General features: G+C 44.1%; 1 protein-coding gene across 9 annotated transcripts in view; it reads left to right on the top strand.

Moving 5' to 3' along the window:
* FAR2 (fatty acyl-CoA reductase 2) overlaps positions 1 to 22,688 on the top strand; it is a 152,785-nt gene that overhangs the window by 117,562 nt on the left and 12,535 nt on the right. For all 9 annotated transcript variants that reach the window (XM_064142266.1, XM_064142263.1, XM_064142262.1 and 6 more), the window contains 4 exons: positions 360 to 404; positions 5,674 to 5,792; positions 8,995 to 9,062; positions 16,409 to 16,580. In XM_064142266.1, the coding sequence (XP_063998336.1) occupies positions 360 to 404; positions 5,674 to 5,792; positions 8,995 to 9,062; positions 16,409 to 16,580 (404 nt within the window). The remainder of the gene's footprint in view (positions 1 to 359; positions 405 to 5,673; positions 5,793 to 8,994; positions 9,063 to 16,408; positions 16,581 to 22,688) is intronic.

Here is a 22,688-nt window from a genome sequence, read left to right as displayed (position 1 = left end):
GCACCAAGACACTGTAGTGTTTAAAGCTAGATTTGATTCCTGTAGGCAGGTTATTATGGGAAAGAAGTAGTTTGTGAAAGCAAAATCAGATTCTGCTGGTGGTGGGTGAAGTGCAGGCAGAATGAGCTATAATACATTGCATCTCCTATTGGAAATCCATTGAGTACTTTGTTATCTCCCTGGTATTTGGGTACTGGTTATCTCCCTGGCAGCTGTCCCAGATAGGCTGGCATCCATCTTAACTGGTGTCTTGTTGCTTCTTTGTCTACACCACAGCACTGTAGCCCTTCCACTGTTTCAAAGGCTGCAAGCAACATGGCATTAAAAAACATTAGTAATCATTCTTCTGTTTTTTGCAGGGTTGGATTGACAGCTTCAATGGGACAAGCGGAATATTTGTTGCGGTATGTCTAGTTTCTCCTTAAGATGCCCTTAAAATGGAGTTTGAGTAACTAAGAGCAACTCTAAAGTTACTCTGCAGCCCCACTGAGAAATTGTGTAGAAAAAACAGAGAATCAGAGCAATTTTCTGAGTCTTGTAGAAAGATGTCACACACCTGCCATACATCTGTATGCCTGTACGACCCAGAAGACGATTTGTGCTGTGCTCAAAAAAAGAGGAGATTGAAAGACCATTCATGTTGCTGGTTCACTACATGTGAATTGCAGTTTCTAAAAGCTTTTTGGGGAAAAAAAAAAAAGTTTAGGACAAATTTGGTCCAATTTTCAAAGAAAGGGCAAAAGATGCATCCTCAAAACCAAGGTAATTCACAGATGTCAAAGCCTGAGTCTTTTAACAGAAGTTAACTTTCCAGGTCCGATTACCATACTATCTGTACAAGGCAGCACTGTTTTCATTTCTTTTGTCTTCATAGGTATTGTTGCTAAGCCTGATGCTATAGTTTGTGACCACTCCACAGTAACTCACTTGTCACTGCTTCATACAGGATTTCTCCATGTGCAGTGTGCACTGAAATAATGCTCCTCACTATCAACTCAGGCTCTGCCAAGAACGTGGAGAATTTCACTGCAGTCTTGCTTAACATTGCTGTCAATACCGACTGTGTGAAACAACAAGGAGCAAGTCCATGAGATAAATAATGAATGACTTGACAAAAACTTCTTTGTAATACAGAAACAATTATTACAATTTAACATATCATAGAACGCGTTGGGTTGGAAGGAGCCTTTAAAAATCATCTAGTCCATACTCCCTTGCAGTAAATGGGGACATCCCCAACTAGATCAGGTTGCTCAGAGCCCTGTCAAGCCTGATGTCCTCCTCCCCACCCCCATGAACTATTTGTCTATGCATAATGCTGTTTAGCTACAGGCAGATATTTTTGTTCATGCATGATTTGTCCAACTTGATTACCTCGGAAGAACTATATTGTAATCAGCCTGATGCTGTGTATGAAAGGATGAGTAGTGTACAATCATAGGAGAGCAGAATAAAATCCAAATATCATCTTATTAAAAAGCTGATTTCTAACTGAAGTTGAGCATAATTAGAAACTATTTCAGTTGCTTCTGCAATCCACAGGACAAGTGAAATTAGTGGATGTGTCCTAGCCACTGCTTTTATTAAAACCCCAGGTTCAGATAAAATATTGGAGTCTGATAATTTAATTCTACAAACAGATTTATTTTACATATTCATAAAATATGGAAGTTGAAGTTGTTCTTTATAGTCTAATTATGTTTCTTTTGCCTGCAATTGCTCCAGGTGCTGTAGGGAGAAGCTTTGTTGATTGAAACCAAAATGAAATTAATTAACCCCCATTTCAGATAAACAGTCAAAAACTGCCCAGTGTATCCTCTGTGTTCACAAAGTGTTGTTAGCTTCAGTTCATGTCAGTTTCCTTTAAAATAATTCTCTCTCGACCTTTTACTCATTGCTGGCTGCCCAGAAAGCTTACACAGCCTCTCTGCTCTACTCCCAGCATCTTGTGCTGTTTTCTTTCATGGCATCTTGTCATCATAATAAAAGTTTTGTAGTTCCTTAATTCATAGAATCATAGAATCAACCAGGTTGGAAGAGACCTCCAAGATCATCCAGTCCAACCTAGCACCCAGCCCTAGCCAGTCAACTAGACCATGGCACTAAGTGCCTCAGCCAGGCTTTTCTTGGAGACCTCCAGGGACAGTGCCTCCACCACCTCCCTGGGCAGCCCATTTTCATGTGACAGATTCTAACTTGTGGAACAAATGTGAGTTGTTATGTTTTTTTCTGATTACATTTGAGCATAAAGGTTTTACTGGGGCCAGGGTTCACATGCACATGCCAGCCTGGATATTTACCTCCAAATTAATTCTATGGAAATGTTGAGATTCTTGGGTCACTCTAGTAAACAACATCATCCTTTCCTTTTTGTATAAAGAGCTTTGACTTGTACTAAAAGACTTTTGAAATAGAGATGGTATATTTAGTTCAGGATTGCAGCTCTGAGGTTCTTCAGTATAGGAAATAAAAAGACAAATTGGTCTCATCTGCAGTGAGCTCTTCAGTGATGAAATATGGTGATTTGATATGTAACTATATTGAGACTTAACCAAGTAAAAAGACAAAGAACAATGACAGTAGGGACAGGGTGTAGAGACCAGGCTGTTTTCCATATCCAATGGCTTTTTTGTCCTGTGGGGGGCAGTGGTTCTGGCTGGCAACAGTCAGGAGCAGAGACTCCTTGAGGTGGAGAAACCAGTGCTGATGGACAGTATATCTCTTATACCATCACCAACTGCTAGTGAACTTAGCCAACCGGTTCTAGTTTTCTGGAAGTGAAAGGTATTCATTATTAGGGAGGCCAAGAGGCTTTTGGTCTTCTGAGGAGGGAAAAACTAAATACATGATTGGAATGAATATGCCAGGATATGGTGAATTGATAAATCCTGCTTGGTAATTTGAACATTAAACCCTGAGCGTGTAAGTCACACATAAATTTGAGTGACTACAACCAGCTGGCTCAGTCAACTGTGTGTATTTATTAGTCATGTGCCTTTATTAGCCTTCATGAAGAATGGGCATTTGTGTGTTCAAGTCCCTTTCATACTAAAATGCTGATTTACCTAACTCAAGCAGGGGTGCAACCACCAGGCTGAGATTTGGTGCAAATGTGGGATCATCTGGGCAGAATCTAAACTCCAGACCTTGCCAGGCTGTTTTGGTTTTTCATTCCTCAGTCACCACTACAATATTTGAATCTGATAATTTAACTCCACAAAGATTTCTTTTAAATATTCATGAAATGTGAGACTTGGAGTTGTTCTTTATAGTCTAATTATGTTTCTTTTGCCTGCAATTGCACCAGGTGCTGTGCAGAAGAAGCGTTGTTGATTGAAACCATAATTAAATTAATTACATTTCCACTGGACTGTAATTGAGGTGTTTTGTCTTGCTGTTCTGTGTGACATGTGAAAAGACCTCTTTGCTTGCAAGGCAGTAAAGCTGGAGGGCAGAAACCCGGAGTAATTCATGTTTTGGACAGTGGCTGGCCCCAAAGCTCTTCAGCTGGAAGGCTGTCCAGAAACATCAGACTCAGACCTGCAAATTATTTTGGAGGCTTCAGTTACAGTAGCTTCTATTTCACCAAACAGAAACAAGTCAGCAACTGTAAATAGAAATAAAGCCATACCTGAAAAAGAAACACATAATTATTTCCAGTGTAAAACGTATCTTAAGAAATTAAACCTATCATCTTTACTAAATGCAGAGTAGTAAGTGTTGAAGTCATCCATATGTGTACGACCATCACACACTACTCTGAATGCAGGCACATTTGCAGCACATCCTAGTGTGTGAAGTGAAACTTCCTAGTTTCAAAGGCGTCAAAAAGGTCTTCAGTGTACCTGTGAAAATGTGGTAGCTGATCACACAGTGGTCTGCAGTGGGCATGAGTTCACTGCAGTGGAAAATTCATAGCTGAGCTTGGTTTGCTCCTTTGGTTCTTTTTTGCCTCCCCTCCCCCCCCTTTTTTTATTTCCCCCAATTAAAAAATCAGTAGTAGCAGCAACAAAACAATCTTAGTGGTGTTGCAAGGAAAGGTTTTAATGACTAAGCATAACTGCAGTTCAGCTTAGGGCGGCAGAAGTTAACTGCATGATACGAGTTTGAAGAGGATGCAGTCATGTGGGGAAGCTTCCAGGGTTGCCTGTGTCTGAATGTTGGTCTGTGATCCCTCTGACAGCTGCACCAAGGATAAAATGTGCCTTAGCTCATGAAAATTAAACCAGTCATAAGTGGTCTTTACTTGCAAGCTTTAAAATGTAACTAAACTGTCTAATTGCAGAAGGGGAAAGGAGGGGGAGAGAGAACAAAAAAAAAACCCCTCCAAGACAGGCAACGCAGTGTCCCTTAAAATCCCCAAGTGACCAGTAAACAGTGGCCTGTGTTTTTCAAGTCAGTATCAAAGCATAAATGCTTTTTTTCATCACACCTTCCTTTTCCCTAGGCTTCAGGCAGTGGCTTTTTCACAACTAGTTGTTGTAATAGTTTGACAGCTGGAGAGCTATTGCATCATGAAATGTCAGTCTCAGTTGGAGGAAAATAATAATCAAAAAAGCTGCAACGTTTCCATTGCCATAACTTTTAAATATCCATGGATCTGTAGAGCATATTTCTTTGCTCCAGCACACAGTCCTTTTTTATGGTTTTGCACAGATCTACATTATAAGAGTTCTTTTTGCCCTCATTTCACTAGCACTTCTATCCTCCTATCTTTTTCACTGAGCTCTCAGCTTCCACATCAAACTCAACTTCTTTGCTGGGTAACTTGATTTCTACCTTGAGTCTGCCACTGGGGGTTCTTTTTCCTTTGCTATGTTCAGCTTTCATACCTGACACACTAAGTAGAGTTCCTTCACCCCATTTCACCTCCATGTTTCTATGTTGCTGAATATGATGGTGTCCTCTGTGGTTCAGCCTACCGTGTTGTTACTATCCATTGCCACGTCTCTTCTCTTCTGGAACCTCTCCAAAGACTAAATGGTCATCAGGGAAACCCCTTGGTAAGCATTCAGGTTAAATATATATGTCCTGGGAAGCCTTATCCCCTGACAACTGCACTTCTAACCAAAGCAGAATTCAACTCTTCTGTGCTTGCCTACCACATCTCTTTGGTTGTCAGTACTTTGTATTTTCTCTCCTTTGCTGAGTTTCATTGGGCAGTGAGCTCAACAAGGCAGGGGTCATAGCTTGACTTCATTTTGTGTGTGACAGACACAGCTTTAGGAAAGAGGCAGGCATGAATACATCCAAAGGCAAGGGAGTAAACTTTTCAGAAAGCTTATTTGTGTCATTTTCAAAGTGACTGCTGTCTTTGAGGAACACGCAGACCTCTGCCTGTGTCACTTCAGAAAGCATAACTTAAGGTATCGGCAGGAATTTTATTTGAAAAGTATTTCTTTCCTAGGTGCATTTCTTCCATCTTGAGTTAGCCAAGAGTCACAGCTTTTCTTGTTATACGTGGCACAGACACCACTGTGTTTTGGGCCTCCTCTGAACACGCAGAATGGTGGGACCCACGTGAGTTCCATGTCTTTTTTCACGGAAACCAAACCACCTTCTGCAGCAGGTGCCAGGCTTGAGAAGTGCTGACATGACGCTTTGTCTTCAGCCCAAGCTGATGAAATCTTAACTGTGGCATTGTGTCAGTGACCATCTTGCTCTGTCCTGCAGGCGGGCAAAGGGATTCTGCGGACCGTGATCGCCAACAACGAAGCGGTGGCAGATATGATCCCAGTGGACGTCGCCATCAACCTCACCCTTGCAGCTGGATGGTACATCGCAGTGCACAGGTGGGAAGGCACTCCTGTCTTGCCAGATGCTGGCATTTGCTACCTGCACCAGGACTGTAAAGGGAACCTTAATGGAATTAATTAATTAATTGAAATTAATTGAAAACCTGTGCAAGAGTCCTTCTTGACTGATTTTGTTGGCTGATGTTTTGTTTGGGTTTCATTTTTTTTCTCCTGGATTGGCAAGGACTAAGAGTACAGAGAAACAATGAAGTCAGGCTTTAGAGTTAGGAGCTCTCTAAAGTTACAGGTGAGACCTGTTTCTCCTAACAGTGTAAGCTCAGCTGTGTCTCTCAGAAGTCACATTTCTTAAGGACAAGAGCTTTACTGCAGCTTCACAGCAGCCATTTTTGGGCATCCTTTCTGAGGATTAAGCATTAAGTCGCTGTTCGAGTGGCTTCTAGAATTTTCTTGGTGCAAATGCTCTGCATGTTTTCCTTGGAAAACACTGCACACTGCATTATGGCTTATATGATAGGGGCTGTGATTTTAAAAACACCCACAACATTCTTTGTGTTGTTAAGAAGGGTGTGCATAAGTGACATTAACGATTTAAGAGCTTTTCCTGTGAACCTCTGACTTTGACCTTTAGTCATTCAGTAGGAAGTGTTACAGAGTAAGCCACATGAATTATTCTGGAGGTTTATGCAACTCTGAGAAGTCAATACCTGGCAAATAAAAAGCAGAAATATTTGATTTTGAAAGACAGAGTAAGCCCTCTGAGATGAGTAGAGGAAGGGCTGCATACAGTAACCTAAATATAAAGAGCCTTAAAAGATCACAGTATCACAGTATCACCAAGGTTGGAAGAGACCTCACAGATCATCAAGTCCAACCCTTTACCACAGAGCTCAAGGCTAGACCATGGCATCAAGTGCCACATCCAATCCTGCCTTGAACAGCTCCAGGGACGGCGACTCCACCACCTCCCCGGGCAGCCCATTCCAGTGTCCAATGACTCTCAGTGAAGAACTTTGTCCTCACCTCAAGCCTAAATTTCCCCTGGCACAGCCTGAGGCTGTGTCCTCTCGTTCTGGTGCTGGCCACCTGAGAGAAGAGAGCAACCTCCTCCCAGCTACAACCTCCCCTCAGGTAGTTGTAGACAGCAATAAGGTCACCCCTGAGCCTCCTCTTCTCCAGGCTAAACAATCCCAGCTCCCTCAGCCTCTCCTCGTAGGGCTGTGCTCAAGGCCTCTCACCAGCCTCGTCGCCCTTCTCTGGACACGCTCAAGCATCTCAATGTCCCTCCTAAACTGGGGAGCCCAGAACTGAACACAGTACTCGAGGTGTGGTCTAACCAGTGCAGAGTACAGGGGCAGAATGACCTCCCTGCTCCTGCTGACCACACCATTCCTGATGCAGGCCAGGATGCCACTGGCTCTCTTGGCCACCTGGGCACACTGCTGGCTCATGTTCAGATCATAGAGGTCAGCTCACCAGCTTTCAGATTTATTTTCCTCAGAGTTTCATCCCTATCCATCAGTGACAGGCAAACCACATGACCTGGGAAAAATAGATACAGCTTCTCTTTACACACAGCCACACCTCACACACGCTTGTGAGAGCCTCCAGATGAAAAGGGCTGCAGCTTGTCCATGGAGCAGAACATGTGCTGACGAGTGGTGTGTCAGCACACCTGTACGCTCCCTGGCTCTGGCCATGGTAAGAGAACTGCCGTTTTGTTAGCTTTTCACTGACAGAAGATACATGCTTTTAATCTGGTTCCTGCACAGATACTTGTTAATTGCACGACTTGATTTAAAGCTTTTGTCTAGTCAGGCACAACCCTGAGGTGAACAATCTGTACACAAGAGTTGAGAACTGAGCCTTCTGTAAATTTAATTTCTCTAAGAGAGTTTCAGGTTTAGGTGCTGCCATCAAGTGTGGCATGTATGGCTTAATTTCTTCTTTTTCAAATCATCTAATTAGAAAGTCAGTGTCCTTCAGGGCAGGTGCCATTACCCAGGGAAATTAGGTTCTAGAACTTTACAAGGAATTGCAGTCTTTGCTGTGTAGTACAGAAGCTCTACATTAGGGGAGTTTTCTGCATGGACACATATGGGATTAGTCCTTAGTGAGTTGCCATACTGAGTTCCTCACATTAAGCACTGGTGCTGCACACTTATGTTTAATGCTCTGCAAGACTTCTACTCAGTGATTCAAAGTCACAGCAGGTCGTGGATTCACTGCTTGGCACATCTATTAGACCTAACCATCCCTTTGAGACTCCTAGGGATTAATAATGATTACAGTAGACAGTCAAATGCCATTATTTCACAGACAGCATTCTTTGAAAAAGCACCATGTAAACTCTACATTATTCATCTGCAGCTTTCAGGCACTACTGTGAGAAATTTCCTATCCCAGTACCTCCAGCTTAAGGGTCCCGTCACCTGGTTGCTTCAGTCACAGGAGTTTTTAGAAGAGAGGTTCCTCACAGGCAGCTTCTTCTAGTGGAGAAAGGCTCTAGCACCACTAGAAACATAGTGCTATATCCTTAAACCGAGCTGTTCAAGGCCAGATCTTACTTCTTTTAGCATTTTGGCAGATAGCTCCAGCTGCCAATCTGGAATAAGAAAAATGCTGTATTGATGACACCTCTTGCACCCTTGGCAAGGCAGGCTTAGAACAAAAAAGCAGTCTATTTCCTGCCTTACAGCAAAGGAAGAAACCAACCCACTATGAACTGTATTTATTTTCACACCCAAATAACAGCCAAACTTTAGTTGGTATTAAAGTAAGAATTCTGTTGAAATGGATAGATTTATAATCACCACCCTAACAAAGGGAATTTCCAAGTAGCACAAACCATACCACAAAATGATTGTGAAATACACAGTGTGTCCCTGAGGCTGATTTGGGCCAATTATTTGCAGTATATGAAGAGAAGCTATAAAAAGAATAAATCAGAAGGTCATCAGTGTGCTTTGCTTACTGCTTTTACAGTTTTTGAAAGGAGATATAAGGATGACTCTTCTTTAGCCCCATCTGTCTTGGTTTAACTTCATATGCTTCCCGGAGTCTGGCTGAACCTTACCAAAGCTTCGTGGTTTATATTTATGAAAAAGGCATTTTTTTTCTTCTGCATTTTTTTATGAGCTGATGTTACAACTTCTTGGGCTGCTAACTGTTGTGCTCCAGTAAGAAAGCTTTGGGTGCTTTCCTTCACACCTTAAAAGTAATGCTTCCTTCTCTTTTCCAGACCGAAAAACACGTTGGTGTTCAACTGCACAACGGGTGGAATCAACCCTTTCTTCTGGGGAGAAATGGGTAAGGTCTAATTTAAAGCTAAAAGGTGTCTAACATCAATAGCAAGGCTTGGGCAGGCTTTGAAAAGGTGATTTCCTATGTTTAAGTGGCATTCAGCATCTGCCATTAAAACTCTGCCCGGGAGGCCCCACTGAGAGTCCTGTGAGAAAAAGCTACTGCTGCTGGGCTTTGAGCTCGGAAAAGCACCTATTCAGTTTTCATTGTGAGTGTAATCACGTAACGACCCAGCAAAGTGTGTACTTTGCTGCACTGAGGTGTTAAAGTGGTGAGAAAAGGAATAGAAAACCAGCCCCTTAATTCTGTGGGAAGATGCTCTGCATAGCTGTAACCGAACGTCTGACTGAGAACCTTTTCTGAGTTTGGGCAGCTTTGATAGTGACTGAAAACTGACGTATGAAGGAAGTAGAATAGCCTTTCTTCCCCTTTCTCTGAAGAAAATTCTGGGGAGAAGCAATTGATGTAGACTCGAGAAGGCTGCCTCAAGGGCACACTGAGCACATTGTGTTTTGCCACAGCCCTGGGGAGGGAGGAGGCTTCGCGGCTGACACTTGGAAGATGCAGCCAGCCTTCAGAATGTGAAGCTTCAGATCTTCTGTGGCTTTTGCCCGGGACTAAATGCAAAGCTCTTCAGGCAACAGCCACCTTAGCACTACTACCTGAGGTTAACCTTTCTTAAACCATTTTGGGTGCACTTTCACTGAAGAAAGAATAATGTATTAATGCATTGTAACTGACCTTACCGTGATACTTGGCTCATCGCTGTGGGTTTTCTAATGAAACCATCCCAGTGCAGAAGAAGTTTGCATAAGCTGTTCAGCTGCGTGATGAGGCTGAAGGCAAAGTTTTCTCTCTGGGTGACACTGTGGGAGCTTTCTCTACCACACGGTGTATCCACAATTTTCCAGAGATCAGCTGGCTGCAGAGGGATACTAAATGTAAGTTCATGAATAGGAAATAGGGTGAAGAGTAAAATGTATGGTTTAGGAAATGAGTTTGGGAAAGATGATGAGGTGCCAAATAAAAAATACGTGGTGGTTTGGGTGTTCCCTGCCCCCCACACACACTTTAGAAATACCCAACTAGTCTCAGCCGTCTCTGGGAATATAAATGAAGCTATTTATTTACAGCTAGCACAATATACAAGCAGATATTTACAGTATATACAGTTATAGACAGAAATATGCAAGGTAAAAGGTAATACAGAAACACAACTCCCCTCCCAGAAACCTGAGTCCCCAGGAGGGGCTCTCAACCACCCCTGCACCTTCCCCCTGCCCCTCTCAACCTTAACCCAGTCCTAAGGAAGAATAGAGGTTTGGCCAAGAGGTTAAGAAGCAAAAGTGAGTGGAAGGTGAGGTTAGGGAGATGCAGCTCAGTCAAAGCCCAGCCAGAGAGTGAGACAAAATGGCAAGAGTGTTATCTAATATTTACATTTCTTCTTCAGCAAGACTCTGAGGGAAGTGGACATCACCATTGTTTTCCTTTCACAGCCTATGATCTAGTTTTTTTCTCACCAAAGCATTCTACCCTGCTTCAAACTAGCACACCAAGTTTTCTCTCTGGGTGACACTGTGGGAGCTTTTTCTACCACACGGTGTATCCACAATTTTGCAGAGATCAGCTGGCTGCAGAGGGATACTAGATGTAAGTTCATGAATAGGAATTAGGGTGAAGAGTAAAATGTATGGTTTAGGAAATGAGTTTGGGAAAGATTTCTTGCATTAGGATGTAATGACTGTGGCTACCCACTCTGAATTTTCAATTGAGCCTCCTACCGATTTCTTTTTGGTAAATACACACAATTCAGAAGTCTTTCTATTTGTGATAGAATTTCTTAACTCTTTCTTTGGCAGCTAGTGTCATGGCATGTGCTTCCACCAGGCCTTTCAGAGCTGTGATCTGTTTTAACTGAGAGTTACCACAGAGTGGTCCACCCCCTGCACAGAATGACCAAACTCAACTCACCATTTCCCTTCTTAGAATCATAGAATCAACCAGGTTGGAAGAGACCTCCAAAATCATCCAGTCCAACCTAGCACCCAGTCCTAACCAGTAAACCAGACCATGGCACTAAGTGCCTCACCCAGTCTTTGCTTGAACACCTCTGGGGACGGTGACTCCACCACCTCCCTGGGCAGCCCATTCCAATGGGAAATCACTCTCTCTATGAATAACTTCCTCCTAACATCCAGCCTATACCTACCCTGGCACAACTTGAGACTGTGTCCCCTTGTTCTATTGCTGGTTGCCTGGGAGAAGAGGCCACCCCCCACCTGGCTACAGCCTCCCTTCAGGTAGTTGTAGACAGCAATGAGGTCACCCCTGAGCCTCCTCTTCTCCAGGCTAAACAACCCCAGCTCCCTCAGCCTCTCTTCATAGGGTTTGTGTTCCAGGCCCTTCACCAGCTTTGTTGCCCTTCTCTGGACACTTTCCAGCACCTCAACATCTCTCTTGAATTAAGGAGCCCAGAACTGGACACAGTACTCAAGGTGTGGCCTGACCAGTGCTGAGTACAGTGGAGCAGCATTTGCTCCTAGCATTGTGTCACCTTCTCTTTTTAAAAGCTGGTTTCCATCTGTGTGTTAGCTCTGCTATTTTTTCAGGGTGAAGTAGTTGAGGCTGGGTCTCTAGCTCCAGTGTTTTCTCAGCTTTTCCAGAGTTTTTCATTTTCTTATTCATGAAATAAGCTGTTTGATGGTAACATACAGGAGACATAGAATCAGCAGATGGAAGGAGAGCCTGTTCAAGGAGACTTGGGAAGCTGAACTGGCACAGGGTCTGTAACTGGTCATTGAGGTGAAGGGTTGTGTGAGAGAGGAAGCTGTTGAGAATCAAGGGTGGGGAGTGGGAGTCATCTGGTATGAAACTGAAAATTTTAGTGCAAATCAAGCGTGGTGTATGCAGAGGGGAGGACCTGGGCTACCTGGTTAGGGAGACTTGCACAAGGGCAAGCTGTAGGAGACCTGAACGCAACAGAATAGAGATTTTTTGGCAGAAGAGAAGGAAAGGAAAAGAGAAAAGGAAAAAGAAAAGGAGAGGAGAGAGAGGAGAAAGAGAAAGGGGAAAGGGGAAAGGGGAAATGGAAGGAAAGGAGGGGAAAGGGGAAAGGGGAAAGGGGAGGAAAGGGGAGGAAAGGGGAGGAAAGGGGAGGAAAGGAAAGGAAAGGAAAGGAAAGGAAAGGAAAGGAAAGGAAAGGAAAGGAAAGGAAAGGAAAGGAAAGGAAAGGAAAGGAAAGGAAAGGAAAGGAAAGGAAAGGAAAGGAAAGGAAAGGAAAGGAAAGGAAAGGAAAGGAAAGGAAAGGAAAGGAAAGGAAAGGAAAGGAAAGGAAAGGAAAGGAAAGGAAAGGAAAGGAAAGGAAAGGAAAGGAAAGGGGAAAGGGGAAAGGGGAAAGGGGAAAGGGGAAAGGGGAAAGGGGAAAGGGGAAAGGGGAAAGAGGAAAGGAGAGGAAAGGAAAGGGGAAAGGGAAAAAGAAGAAAGGAAAGGGGAAAGGAAAGGAACAGAACTGTGACTGGGTAGGGAACAGAAGTGTCTGAGATGGGAACATTTTGAGTACAAAGATGATGAGCTTGGAGGGAGGCAGGAGAATGGGATCTGGAAGAGATTTGTTGAAAAATATTTCTCCACTTAGGAAATTATGCTTAAACATCCATTGCACACCAGTTTGTTACACAAGTCTCCAGATATAGGTAGACCTCTGCTGTTAAAATAGACTTCAACTGTCTTCTTTTCCAAGCAATGCTTATGCTTTGGAATTTTCTCTTATTTTCATGTTATTTTCCTTGCTATTACAAAAATCTGGTCAGACAACTGAATATTAATCTGCAGGAGTGTATTCTACTTTGCTGCAATATACATTCTTGCTGGTCTTACTGTGAAGTACATTTTGTGTTAATGCTCAAAACTAAACCTTGAAACAGGCTTAAAAATGGTGTTCAGCATGGGATCATATTTATGCCTGACAGTCTACCTAGGTGAAACTGGTGTCTGATTTTCCCTTCACTAAATCAGCCTTTGAGTTGTAGAATCAACTGCTGCATTTTGTTGGAGGGGAAAGACCAACTAGCTGCTGCATCATTTCAGTAGCTCCTAGAGGTGATACGTTTCTGCTTCAGGGTTTTATGCCTGCCTGCCCTTTCTGTCTGATCCTTTGTCTCCAAAACCAACTGTTGGAGCATAACAGGCTTGGCATGGTGGTGAAGTTGAATGCTTTCCATGGACTAGGAGACAGAACAATTGTGTTGAGTCAGTGAAGCCAGGGTAAGGGAGGCTTGTGAAGGAAACATCCACAGCATGAACTGTACCGAGTTAAGCAACTGGTGTTTTCCTGACTCCCTTGTCGTATGTGTTATTGAGCTGGTCTCACTGCCACCTTACGTGCATTTTAGAACACCACCACTTTTATCCCTGCCTTTCAGAATTTTTCTTGAGTTTTCAGCATATATCTGATCTCCTCTTGACATATGTGCTTCTTGCACTGAGTAATGTCACAGCATCATGGTGCAGCTCCTTTACGACAGCTGGGTTTCCTGCTCCACACCTTAAGTAACCAAGATGATAAGGGTGTTGCTGTTTTCTGTGAATTTGATGTATGGCCAATGATCTGAAATGGCCAATGATCTGAAATGACCAATGATCTGAAATGACATGGGCTGCGTTTTCCACTTACTGATTAGTCCTTTCTTGCTGTGCAAAGAGGAAAGACGGGCAGTAATGCCTTCAATTTTTTTTCCAAAGGAAGATCTTCTCAACCAGATTAGAGTACCAGATCAGTACTATACTAACATCAGGCTTTGACTGAACAGAGCTGTAAATACATGGTGCAAATAGTATCAAAACTATTGCAACTCCAAAATATCAGTGCTTCCCAGTTAAACTGTTAGATCTCCATTAGGAAATGAAATGACCAAATAAAACTAAATGAACTTAAATATTGATAAGCAGATCAGACTTTGTGAGTAAACTGGATTGAAAGTGCCTCTTGGAGGAGCCTCCTTATAAGGAGACAAGCAGTGGAGTGGTTGCTTTTCTGATCCATGAGCTACATGAATGAGCATAGATGTACAACCCTCTCCAAACTGGGAGAAGAGCTCTTTGCCAACTATTATTTTGTCAAAGTGCAATTGTAGTAAATGTCCATGCTGCTAACAGAGGAAAGAAACTCCTCACACGCTGCTTGCATGGACACAAACTGCCAAGGGATAGGCCAGGACAGCAGCTTCCTTCCCAAGAGCCCATCCCAAATTGCTTATTGTCTCTCCTCTGCCAGGAATAAATTAACACCTTTCTGCAGTAAAGCCACTCCAGCAATCCCTCCCTGACAGGTACAGCTATATAGGAGAGTTTAAAAAGGAGACTGCTAATCCATGCCATTTTAAAGAGAACATGCTGCAAAGGGTAAGGTTTCCATACTGCAGCCCTCAGGGTAAACACAGGATAACCATATCATTGCAGTGTAGCTCTGTGGTGGAGAAGGGATAACAGGCAGTTCAAGATGAGTTTCAGGAGAACTGATCTTCAGCCATTAAACTCACACCATAAGGGTCCAAAAAATTAACCATGAACTTGCACTAAAACTGAACTGCATTGCTTGGAAAGTCTTTGTCTAAACTCAGCAGCTGAGTGCCTAGCCAGTCTCCTCTAGTTGCTGGTACTTGGAACTGCTACAGCAATAGTCACTACTCAAAGTGCAGTAATGAGCAGACCACACACAGATACATGAGAGTCCTGACTGTGTATTATGGTTATCTGCTTATCTGAGGATGAGCTGGATGTTTCTTGTGACTTGCAGATTCTCATCTGATTTTCTATTTGTAACGTAAGCTTAGAGGGTAAACTATAATATGAGCACAGATTGATGTCATAACTCTCAAATTATTTTTTAAAGAAGTATAAAAGCCTCCATATTCTTTGTTGAGCTCACTGGTGCTCAGGAATAGGAGCACCATCTGTTTACCAGTCCCTAGGATGATAGTCATATAGTCGGTCTTATGCTGCAGCTCTGTTAAGCCTCTGCAATATGCAAATGCCCCAGAAATGCACATGTAGATGCCACTTCTGCAGCATTCTGCCATTGCAAGAGCTCAAAATCAGACCCAGCATATACTGTGCCTTAATATGCAAAGGGAGTGGAAAATCACTACCCTAGCACTAGTTTTCAACTTAAGAATGCAAGACAAGTTGTTGCTTTAAGTGCTCATCCGAACGCGGTCTGAGGTATTTGGTGTTACAGTATCACCAAGGTTGGAAGAGACCTCATAGATCATCAAGTCCACAGAGCTCAAGGCTAGACCATGGCACCAAGTGCCACATCCAATCCTGCCTTGAACAGCTCCAGGGACGGAGACTCCACCACCTCCCCGGGCAGCCCATTCCAGTGTCCAATGACTCTCTCAGTGAAGAACTTTCTCCTCACCTCGAGCCTAAATTTCCCCTGGTGCAGCCTGAGGCTGTGTCCTCTTGTTCTGGTGCTGGCCACCTGAGAGAAGAGAGCAACCTCCTCCTGGCCACAACCACCCCTCAGGTAGTTGTAGACAGCAATAAGGTCACCCCTGAGCCTCCTCTTCTCCAGGCTAAACAATCCCAGCTCCCTCAGCCTCTCCTCGTAGGGCTTGTGCTCGAGGCCTCTCACCAGCCTCATCGCCCTTCTCTGGACACGCTCAAGCATCTCAATGTCCCTCCTAAACTGGGGGGCCCAGAACTGAACACAGGACTCAAGGTGTGGTCTAACCAGTGCAGAGTTCACCAGTGCAGAGTTCAGGGGCAGAATGACCTCCCTGCTCCTGCTGCCCACGCCATTCCTGTATGTCACTGGCTCTCTTGTGTCAGATAGAGTTGGAAAGGATGTAATGAATCCTTCTAGAAGCAGCACCCTATGTGTATAAGCAGCCTGTCCCTGACTCAGACTAATACTGACATCAGCCCTTTTGAAAACTTGAGTAGAAGTTAAAAATGTCATTTGTACTTTATGCTAGCAGATCAAACTCTGCTTTCAGTGATCTGAATGCATGGTAACACCAGTTTCTTTTGCATCTACTGCAGGTGAAAGCAGAATTGCAGTTTCTGTTTGAAGCATTTTGAGCTACAACTGCTTGCTTTTTCTAACAAGGTTTTTGTCTGCCTCTGTTAAGCCTAGAGTCAGATTCTGTTTCAAATAGGCAATGGATGGAGTCACCAATTTCAATGCCAGAAGATGATCTTGTCCAACCCCTGTTACATAGGTCACAGAACTCTAGACCGAGCATGTTAAGCACTGTAACTTGGGCATTACTGCATGGTGTCAGTATGGCTGTGCCAGCTGAGCTGACACTCAGTGGCAGGCATTAAGCTGAGTGCCTGTTCCCTTGCAGAGCGGTATGTCATGTCCACGTTCAAGAGGAACCCGCTGGAGCAGGCCTTCCGAACACCCAATACGCACTTGACATCCAACTACCTGATAAACCAGTACTGGGTAACTGTCAGTCACAAGGCACCTGCCATACTCTACGACCTGTACATGAGGCTCACGGGGAGAAAGCCCAGGTAAGATGTCATATGCCTGCAGCTTACTGCACACCTGCCACTGCTCTGGAGAGCAGGTCTCTAACAAGTTCTGAGAAATGGCTGCCTCAGGTGGGAGTCTTCTTCCCGTGTCCTTGTCTTGAGAAGATACTTACATGGCTCCTTTTCTTTTTGAGCACACTGCAGCCTGGGGTTCCCACACTTTGCAGTACCTGAGGGACAGCAAATCATAGAATCATAGAATGATCAGGGCTGGAAGAGACCTCAAGCACCATCTAGCTCCAACCCCCCTGCTATGGGCAGGGACCCCTCACACTAGATCAAGTTGCTTAGAGTTCCATCCAGCCTGGCCTTTAAAACTTCCAGGGATGAGGCTTCTTTAAACTCAGCTTCACACACTTCAGAGGTTGTCACGGAGGGGTATTTTGCCGCCTACACCAATTGTGGCAGAAGGGAGAAATTAATTGGTGTGAGATAACATTCTATAAAAACATGTATTTATTAAACTCAATATTCTGGACTCTCGCTACCCCCAACCACTGTATATTAATATTAAAAGGATTCTACATGGTTATGAAAACATTCTAGGATTAATATCTACAGTAACTTATTAATAACCAGCAAACAATTCAAACTATAAACAGAGAGAGGATTTTTCCCCACGGCTTAATGCTGCTTGGGGTCTATATACTGTTCGCCCAGCAGAGTGGGCTGAAAACTCTTTTCTGCTCTATGGCAGGAGGCAATAGATATTACAGAGGCATTAAAGCATTCACTTACAATTCTTATTAATTATCAGTCACCCTCCAGGGCTACGTCATGGCCTATTACTAGTGTCCAATCTTCAGGGGAGTTTTTGCCCGTGGACTTTGAGGCTGGAATCCTCCTGACTTCAGGGGAAAGGAGAATCTTCCCGGCTTCTGGGGAAAATGACTGTCTCTGACCTTGGTCTCCAGGCAAAGGATGCAATCTCTGCCTTTGTCTCCTGGCTTCTTCTAGATGCTCTGTCCAGGACTGTTGGCAGGACCTCAGGTGCAGGGGGCAGGATGTCTCAGCATGATGTAACGCTGGCTACGTAGGCCGATGGCGTGCAGATGATTCAGAGTCTGCTTCCTGGTAACTCAGCGGCAGTGGCACCTACCAGGCAATGATAAGGCAGCAGACATATAATAGGGTGCACGGCTGCTCAGGAGTCTGAGCTCCGTAGGTAAAGGCAGGCAATACAGGATCTGGTCCTGATAACTCACCACAGTGGCGTGCAAGTGTGCACAGCTGGCTGGGAGACTATGGGCTCCACATATATACAGGCAAGCTTAAATGAGCTCTGCAAGTGAGTACGCAGGCAGGCAAGCGATGGAGGGAGTCCCAGCCATCGGGAGAGCCCGAGCACGTTCTTTACCTGTGTACCCCTATTTATTGAATGTGGGCCGAGATTAATGGCTCCTTGGCCACTAGAATCACCCATCAGGTTGGCAGTCAGCCAAACCTTACCGTAATAGGTAAAAGCCACAGGCCTGGACTTTCTCCAAATATGGTAAACACATGGGTCTAGCACTAGGCAGGCATGAGCTAGGCGTGTGGGGGCTTACACAACATGTTTACAAACAGGGGTCCTGGCAGGCCAGACTTCATGGCACCAAGTCTGTTGTGCCCCTTTTATCCATTCGACGTGTTTACCTCTGGTTTGGGCAGAAATACATGTCCAGGCAGGGCAAGGCATAAATAAGCCTATTTTCAGGCCTACAGGCCCTCCACAACAGAGGTTACTTAGACAGAAGAGGAGGTCTGGTAGTTATACTGCCCTCTCCATAGCAAGGCTGCCACCTTTGTAAATTTCATGCATTAAGGACTTGAGACTGGCAAGATGCAGAACATTCCAGCTGATGCTTCTTTTCCTGTAAATCAGGTATGTCATTAGTTGTTTCTGAGTGTGAATAAATTGAGTTGTATTTATGAGGACAGTTTACCATTACATGACCATTATTTAAGCCTCAACAGAATCATAGAATCAACCAAGTTGGAAGAGACCTCGAAGGTCATCCAGTCCAACCTATCACCCAGCCCGAGCCAGTCAACTAGACCATGGCACCGAGTGCCTCATCCAGTCTTTCCTTGAAGACCTCAAGGGACGGTGCCTCCACCACCTCCCTGGGCAGCCCATTCCAATGGGAAATCACTCTCTCTGTGAATAACTTCCTCCTAACATCCAGCCAACAAGGAAGAACATGGGACATGCATGTCCCATGTGGAAGAAATCCTGGTATAAGTAACAGAACTCAGCCAACATCCTCCTTTACTCCCTGTAACCACAGGGGAGGATTTGTTGTGCAGCACAAGAACAGTATGGCAGCACTGTGTTGATGTCAGCTGCTATATGTTCCTCTGCTGTTTAGAAAGCTGGCTTCAGCTGTCTGCAGGGAAATCCATGGATGATGTATTGCTCTGCTTTCTCTACTGCATTCTGCTGCAGAGGGAAATTAGTCCATGAAAAGACTTATGGTTATGAAGGAGGCAAGAATTAGTCCAGAGATAGAGGTAAACTGGAGATGAGCAGCAATAGGCTGGTGTGGTGGTTTGGGTGTTACCTGCCTCCCCACGCTTGTGAAAATCAGCCAGACTAGACTTAGCCAATCTGGAAACTGAAGAATTAAGCTGTATTTACAGCTTAGCACAATATTCAGGCAGATATTTACAATATATATGCAGCTATTTACAGAAATATACAAGTTAAAAAGTAAGACAGAAACACAACACCCCTCCCAGAAACCAGAGTTCCCAGGAGGGGCTCTCAACCACCTTTCCACCTTTTTCCCACCCCTCTGCCTTACCCCAGACTTAGCCTTACATTCAAGATGAGTTTGGAGGATCGGCCAGGGGCATTAGGAAGCAGGCACATTAGATAGGCAGCAAGTTAGAGAACTGCATGCAGCCAGAGCCAGAGAGCAACTGTGTTATCTATATGTTCTTGTTTTTATACATCCTATGAGTGAAGTAGACATGCCATTGTTTCCTTTCCACAGCCTATAATCTAATTCCTCTCACTAAATTATCCCAGCTAGGCTCAAACTAGCACAGCTGGCATCTCCAAACTCTTTTAAAACAGGCTGCAGTAAGATCTTGGTGCTGCCATTGCAATTGATGTTTCTTTTCATAAAGCTGATTGGCCTAAGCAGCCAATGGGTATTGCCTGTGATACTGTACTTAAATTTCAAATAGAGCTCAACATGAACTCATGCTGAGAAAGGTATCTTCTGATTTGCAACTTGAGCAAACATGGCTCAGCAATAAACTTCAGTTAACAGAGTCTTTATTTTTCCTTTTAAAAAAAATCCTTGATGTTTTTGGTTGGTTGATTTGGTTTGGGGGTTTTGAGTATTTTGTTTGTGTTGTAAGTATAATTTCCCATTTTCTTTTTACACACTACATAAGCTCATCCAGGTATGACTGCAGTGTCACAGTGTCACTCATTCTTTCTTTCATCATGGCCACCTAAATCATTGAATCACCCAGGTTGGAAGAGACCTCCAAGATCATCCACTCCAACCTAGCACCCAGCCTTATCCAGTCAACCAGACCATGGCACTAAGTGCCTCATCCAGGCTTTTCTTCAACACCTCCGGGGACGGTGACTCCACCACCTCCCTGGGCAGCCCATTCCAATGCCAATCACTCTCTCTGGCAACAACTTCCTCCTAACATCCAGCCGAGACCTCCCCCAGCACAACTTGAGACTGTGTCCCCTTGTTCTGTTGCTGGTTGTCTGGGAGAAGAGACCAACCCCCACCTGCTACAACCTCCCTTCAGGTAGTTGTAGACAGCAATGTAAATGTAAGACCTTATGGTGTAAATGTTACACCTTATGGTGTAAGGGCAGTTAACCACATAAAAACAAACAAACAAACAAACAAAAAAGGCTGAATGTGTCACTGAACCTGCTTTAATATTTCCCTTCATCCCTTTGCTTCAAACAGAGCACCTAGGCTTAACTGTCTTTTTGTCATGCCCATCTGTCAAAGTACAAAGCCATCTTCATGGCAGTTACTTGAATCTCACCATGACCCTAGGTCAGATTTGCAAGCAGAAAGGACAAAGTTCTTTACCTGGACCAAGACTTGGGCTGTTTCAATCCTCTGCTGTATCCATGTTCACCTTACTGTGAAGTGATGGGCTGCCATATGGAGTAGTTTATCTGAGAGCTGGTCGTGGTTTTGCAAGTCTAATGCTTATTAAAGGCCAGCCCATGACCTTCAGTGATTTGAATAGCAGAGTTGTTTGGGGGGAACTGGGTCGTAGTTCTTTGTCTAGTTATCACATGCAGTACCCCATCTACCAAAGGGTAGGTACAGGACTCGTCTTTCAGTTCCAGCCTTTTATATATTGCCTTTCCTGAGAAGCTTACTTTAAGTGCTGGCACATTCCACATAAATTGCCAGCTGTCTAGCAAAGCTGCCCTAAATGGTTTACTGCACATCCATCCATGACTTGGGAAATAATGTGCTTTATGTCATTAGTAGTCTCCTAGGGCAATCCGTTGCACCTGAGAATCAGCTCATGCAAGACACAGTATGGGAGCAAACAAATCATTGCTGTAAACAGTTTTCTGGAATACAAAATTCATTTCTGAAGTCTAACTCATAAGGCTATCAGCTAAGACTTGCTTTATTCCTCTCAATTCCTTCACAGTGGAGAATGAGATTTTCCATACTCAGTTGGTATTTTTCAGTAGACCATTCCTTCAGCCAAATCAGTCAGTGTTTTGAAAGTAGTCATGTTTGAGCTCAGTTATCATGAAACAGTTTTCCTGAGTGCCTTTTTGGATGCTTCATTTCTCTTTTTGACTCTTAGTCACTCAGATATGGTCTTTTGGGTAGATCTTCAGTCGGAGCTATTCTGCCCACACTGGTAGGAGGCTGTGGGGATAGTCTGTTTAAAAACAGAAGTAGAGATGCACAGTTGAATCCTGATTTTTTTTTTTCTGACTGATTCCATTAGCTCTAAGCACTTCAAAAACTGATAGTTTTGGGGATCTGGTTTGAGGGGCAACTTCAGATCTTTGCAAACTAGCCATATGCTTTGTTTTCCAAGTTCCTAAAAGACACTAAAAATACTCACAAAGCTTTGCCCCATCCTACTTGCCTGCACAGGCAAAACTGGGGACATTAATATGGAGTAATTTTGAACTAGTTTAGGTTAAATACATTCAACCAGTGTGCACATAACTGTGCAGAGTCTGGGTTCTCTTAATCTCCTGGAGTGCTTTGCTTCTCAAATGAAAGCCACCTTAATTCAAGAAGGGCGTAGAGCTGCTTGAGAAAGTCCAGCACAGAGCCACAAAGATGACTAAGGGAATGGAACATCATCCTTATGAGGAGAGACTGCGGAAGCTGAGGCTCTTTAGCTTGGAGAGGAGGAGACTGAGGGGTGACCTCATCTATTGGCATATAATCCGGTGGAGCACCTGGGTACAATGACTCTTTGTTCACCAATATGGTTAGATGGTCATAGTCCACTTTATTTCCGTGATACAGAGACTTGTATGCATTCTAGCACGAGGCGTGCTCCACCAAGATTGGTTACAATCAGAGGGTACAGGGTTACTTGTAAGGCATGGATAGGTCAGTATACCATAACAATCTGAGGGTCAGCCTCTGGGGCTGGCTAAACTCTGCCCACCTGCAGCTACACTCCACCCCCTGCAGCTGCATGGCAGGGGGAGCCACCCTGTGCCTGGTATCTAACTCCCAGGATGGATTCAAGGTCTTCCCAGCATGGGTTGCTCATGTTTATCCTTTCTGTGTCCTCTGCTAGCAAGAATTTCTCCAACACTCATCAATGTTTATACATATGTAAATGGTGAGTGCCAAGAGACTGGAGCCGGGCTCTGCTCACTGATACCCAATGACAGGACAAGGGTAGAAGTTGAGGCATAGGAATTTCCATGGAAACATGAGGAGGAATTTTTTCCTCTGTGAGGGTGACAGAACACTGGAACAGGCTGCCCAGGGGGCTTGTGGAGTCTCCCTCTCCAGAGATATTCAAGATCCACTTGGATGTGTTCTTGTATGATCTGGTATAGGTGATGCTGCTCTGGCAGCGGGGTTGGAGTAGATGATCTTTGGAGGTCCCTTC

The sequence above is a fragment of the Pogoniulus pusillus genome, chromosome 4 (genome assembly GCF_015220805.1).
Source record: "Pogoniulus pusillus isolate bPogPus1 chromosome 4, bPogPus1.pri, whole genome shotgun sequence".
Classification (NCBI taxonomy): Eukaryota; Metazoa; Chordata; class Aves; order Piciformes; family Lybiidae; genus Pogoniulus; species Pogoniulus pusillus.
The sequence above is the reverse complement of the archived record's forward strand: the minus strand, read 5'-3'. Positions and strand labels throughout refer to the sequence as shown.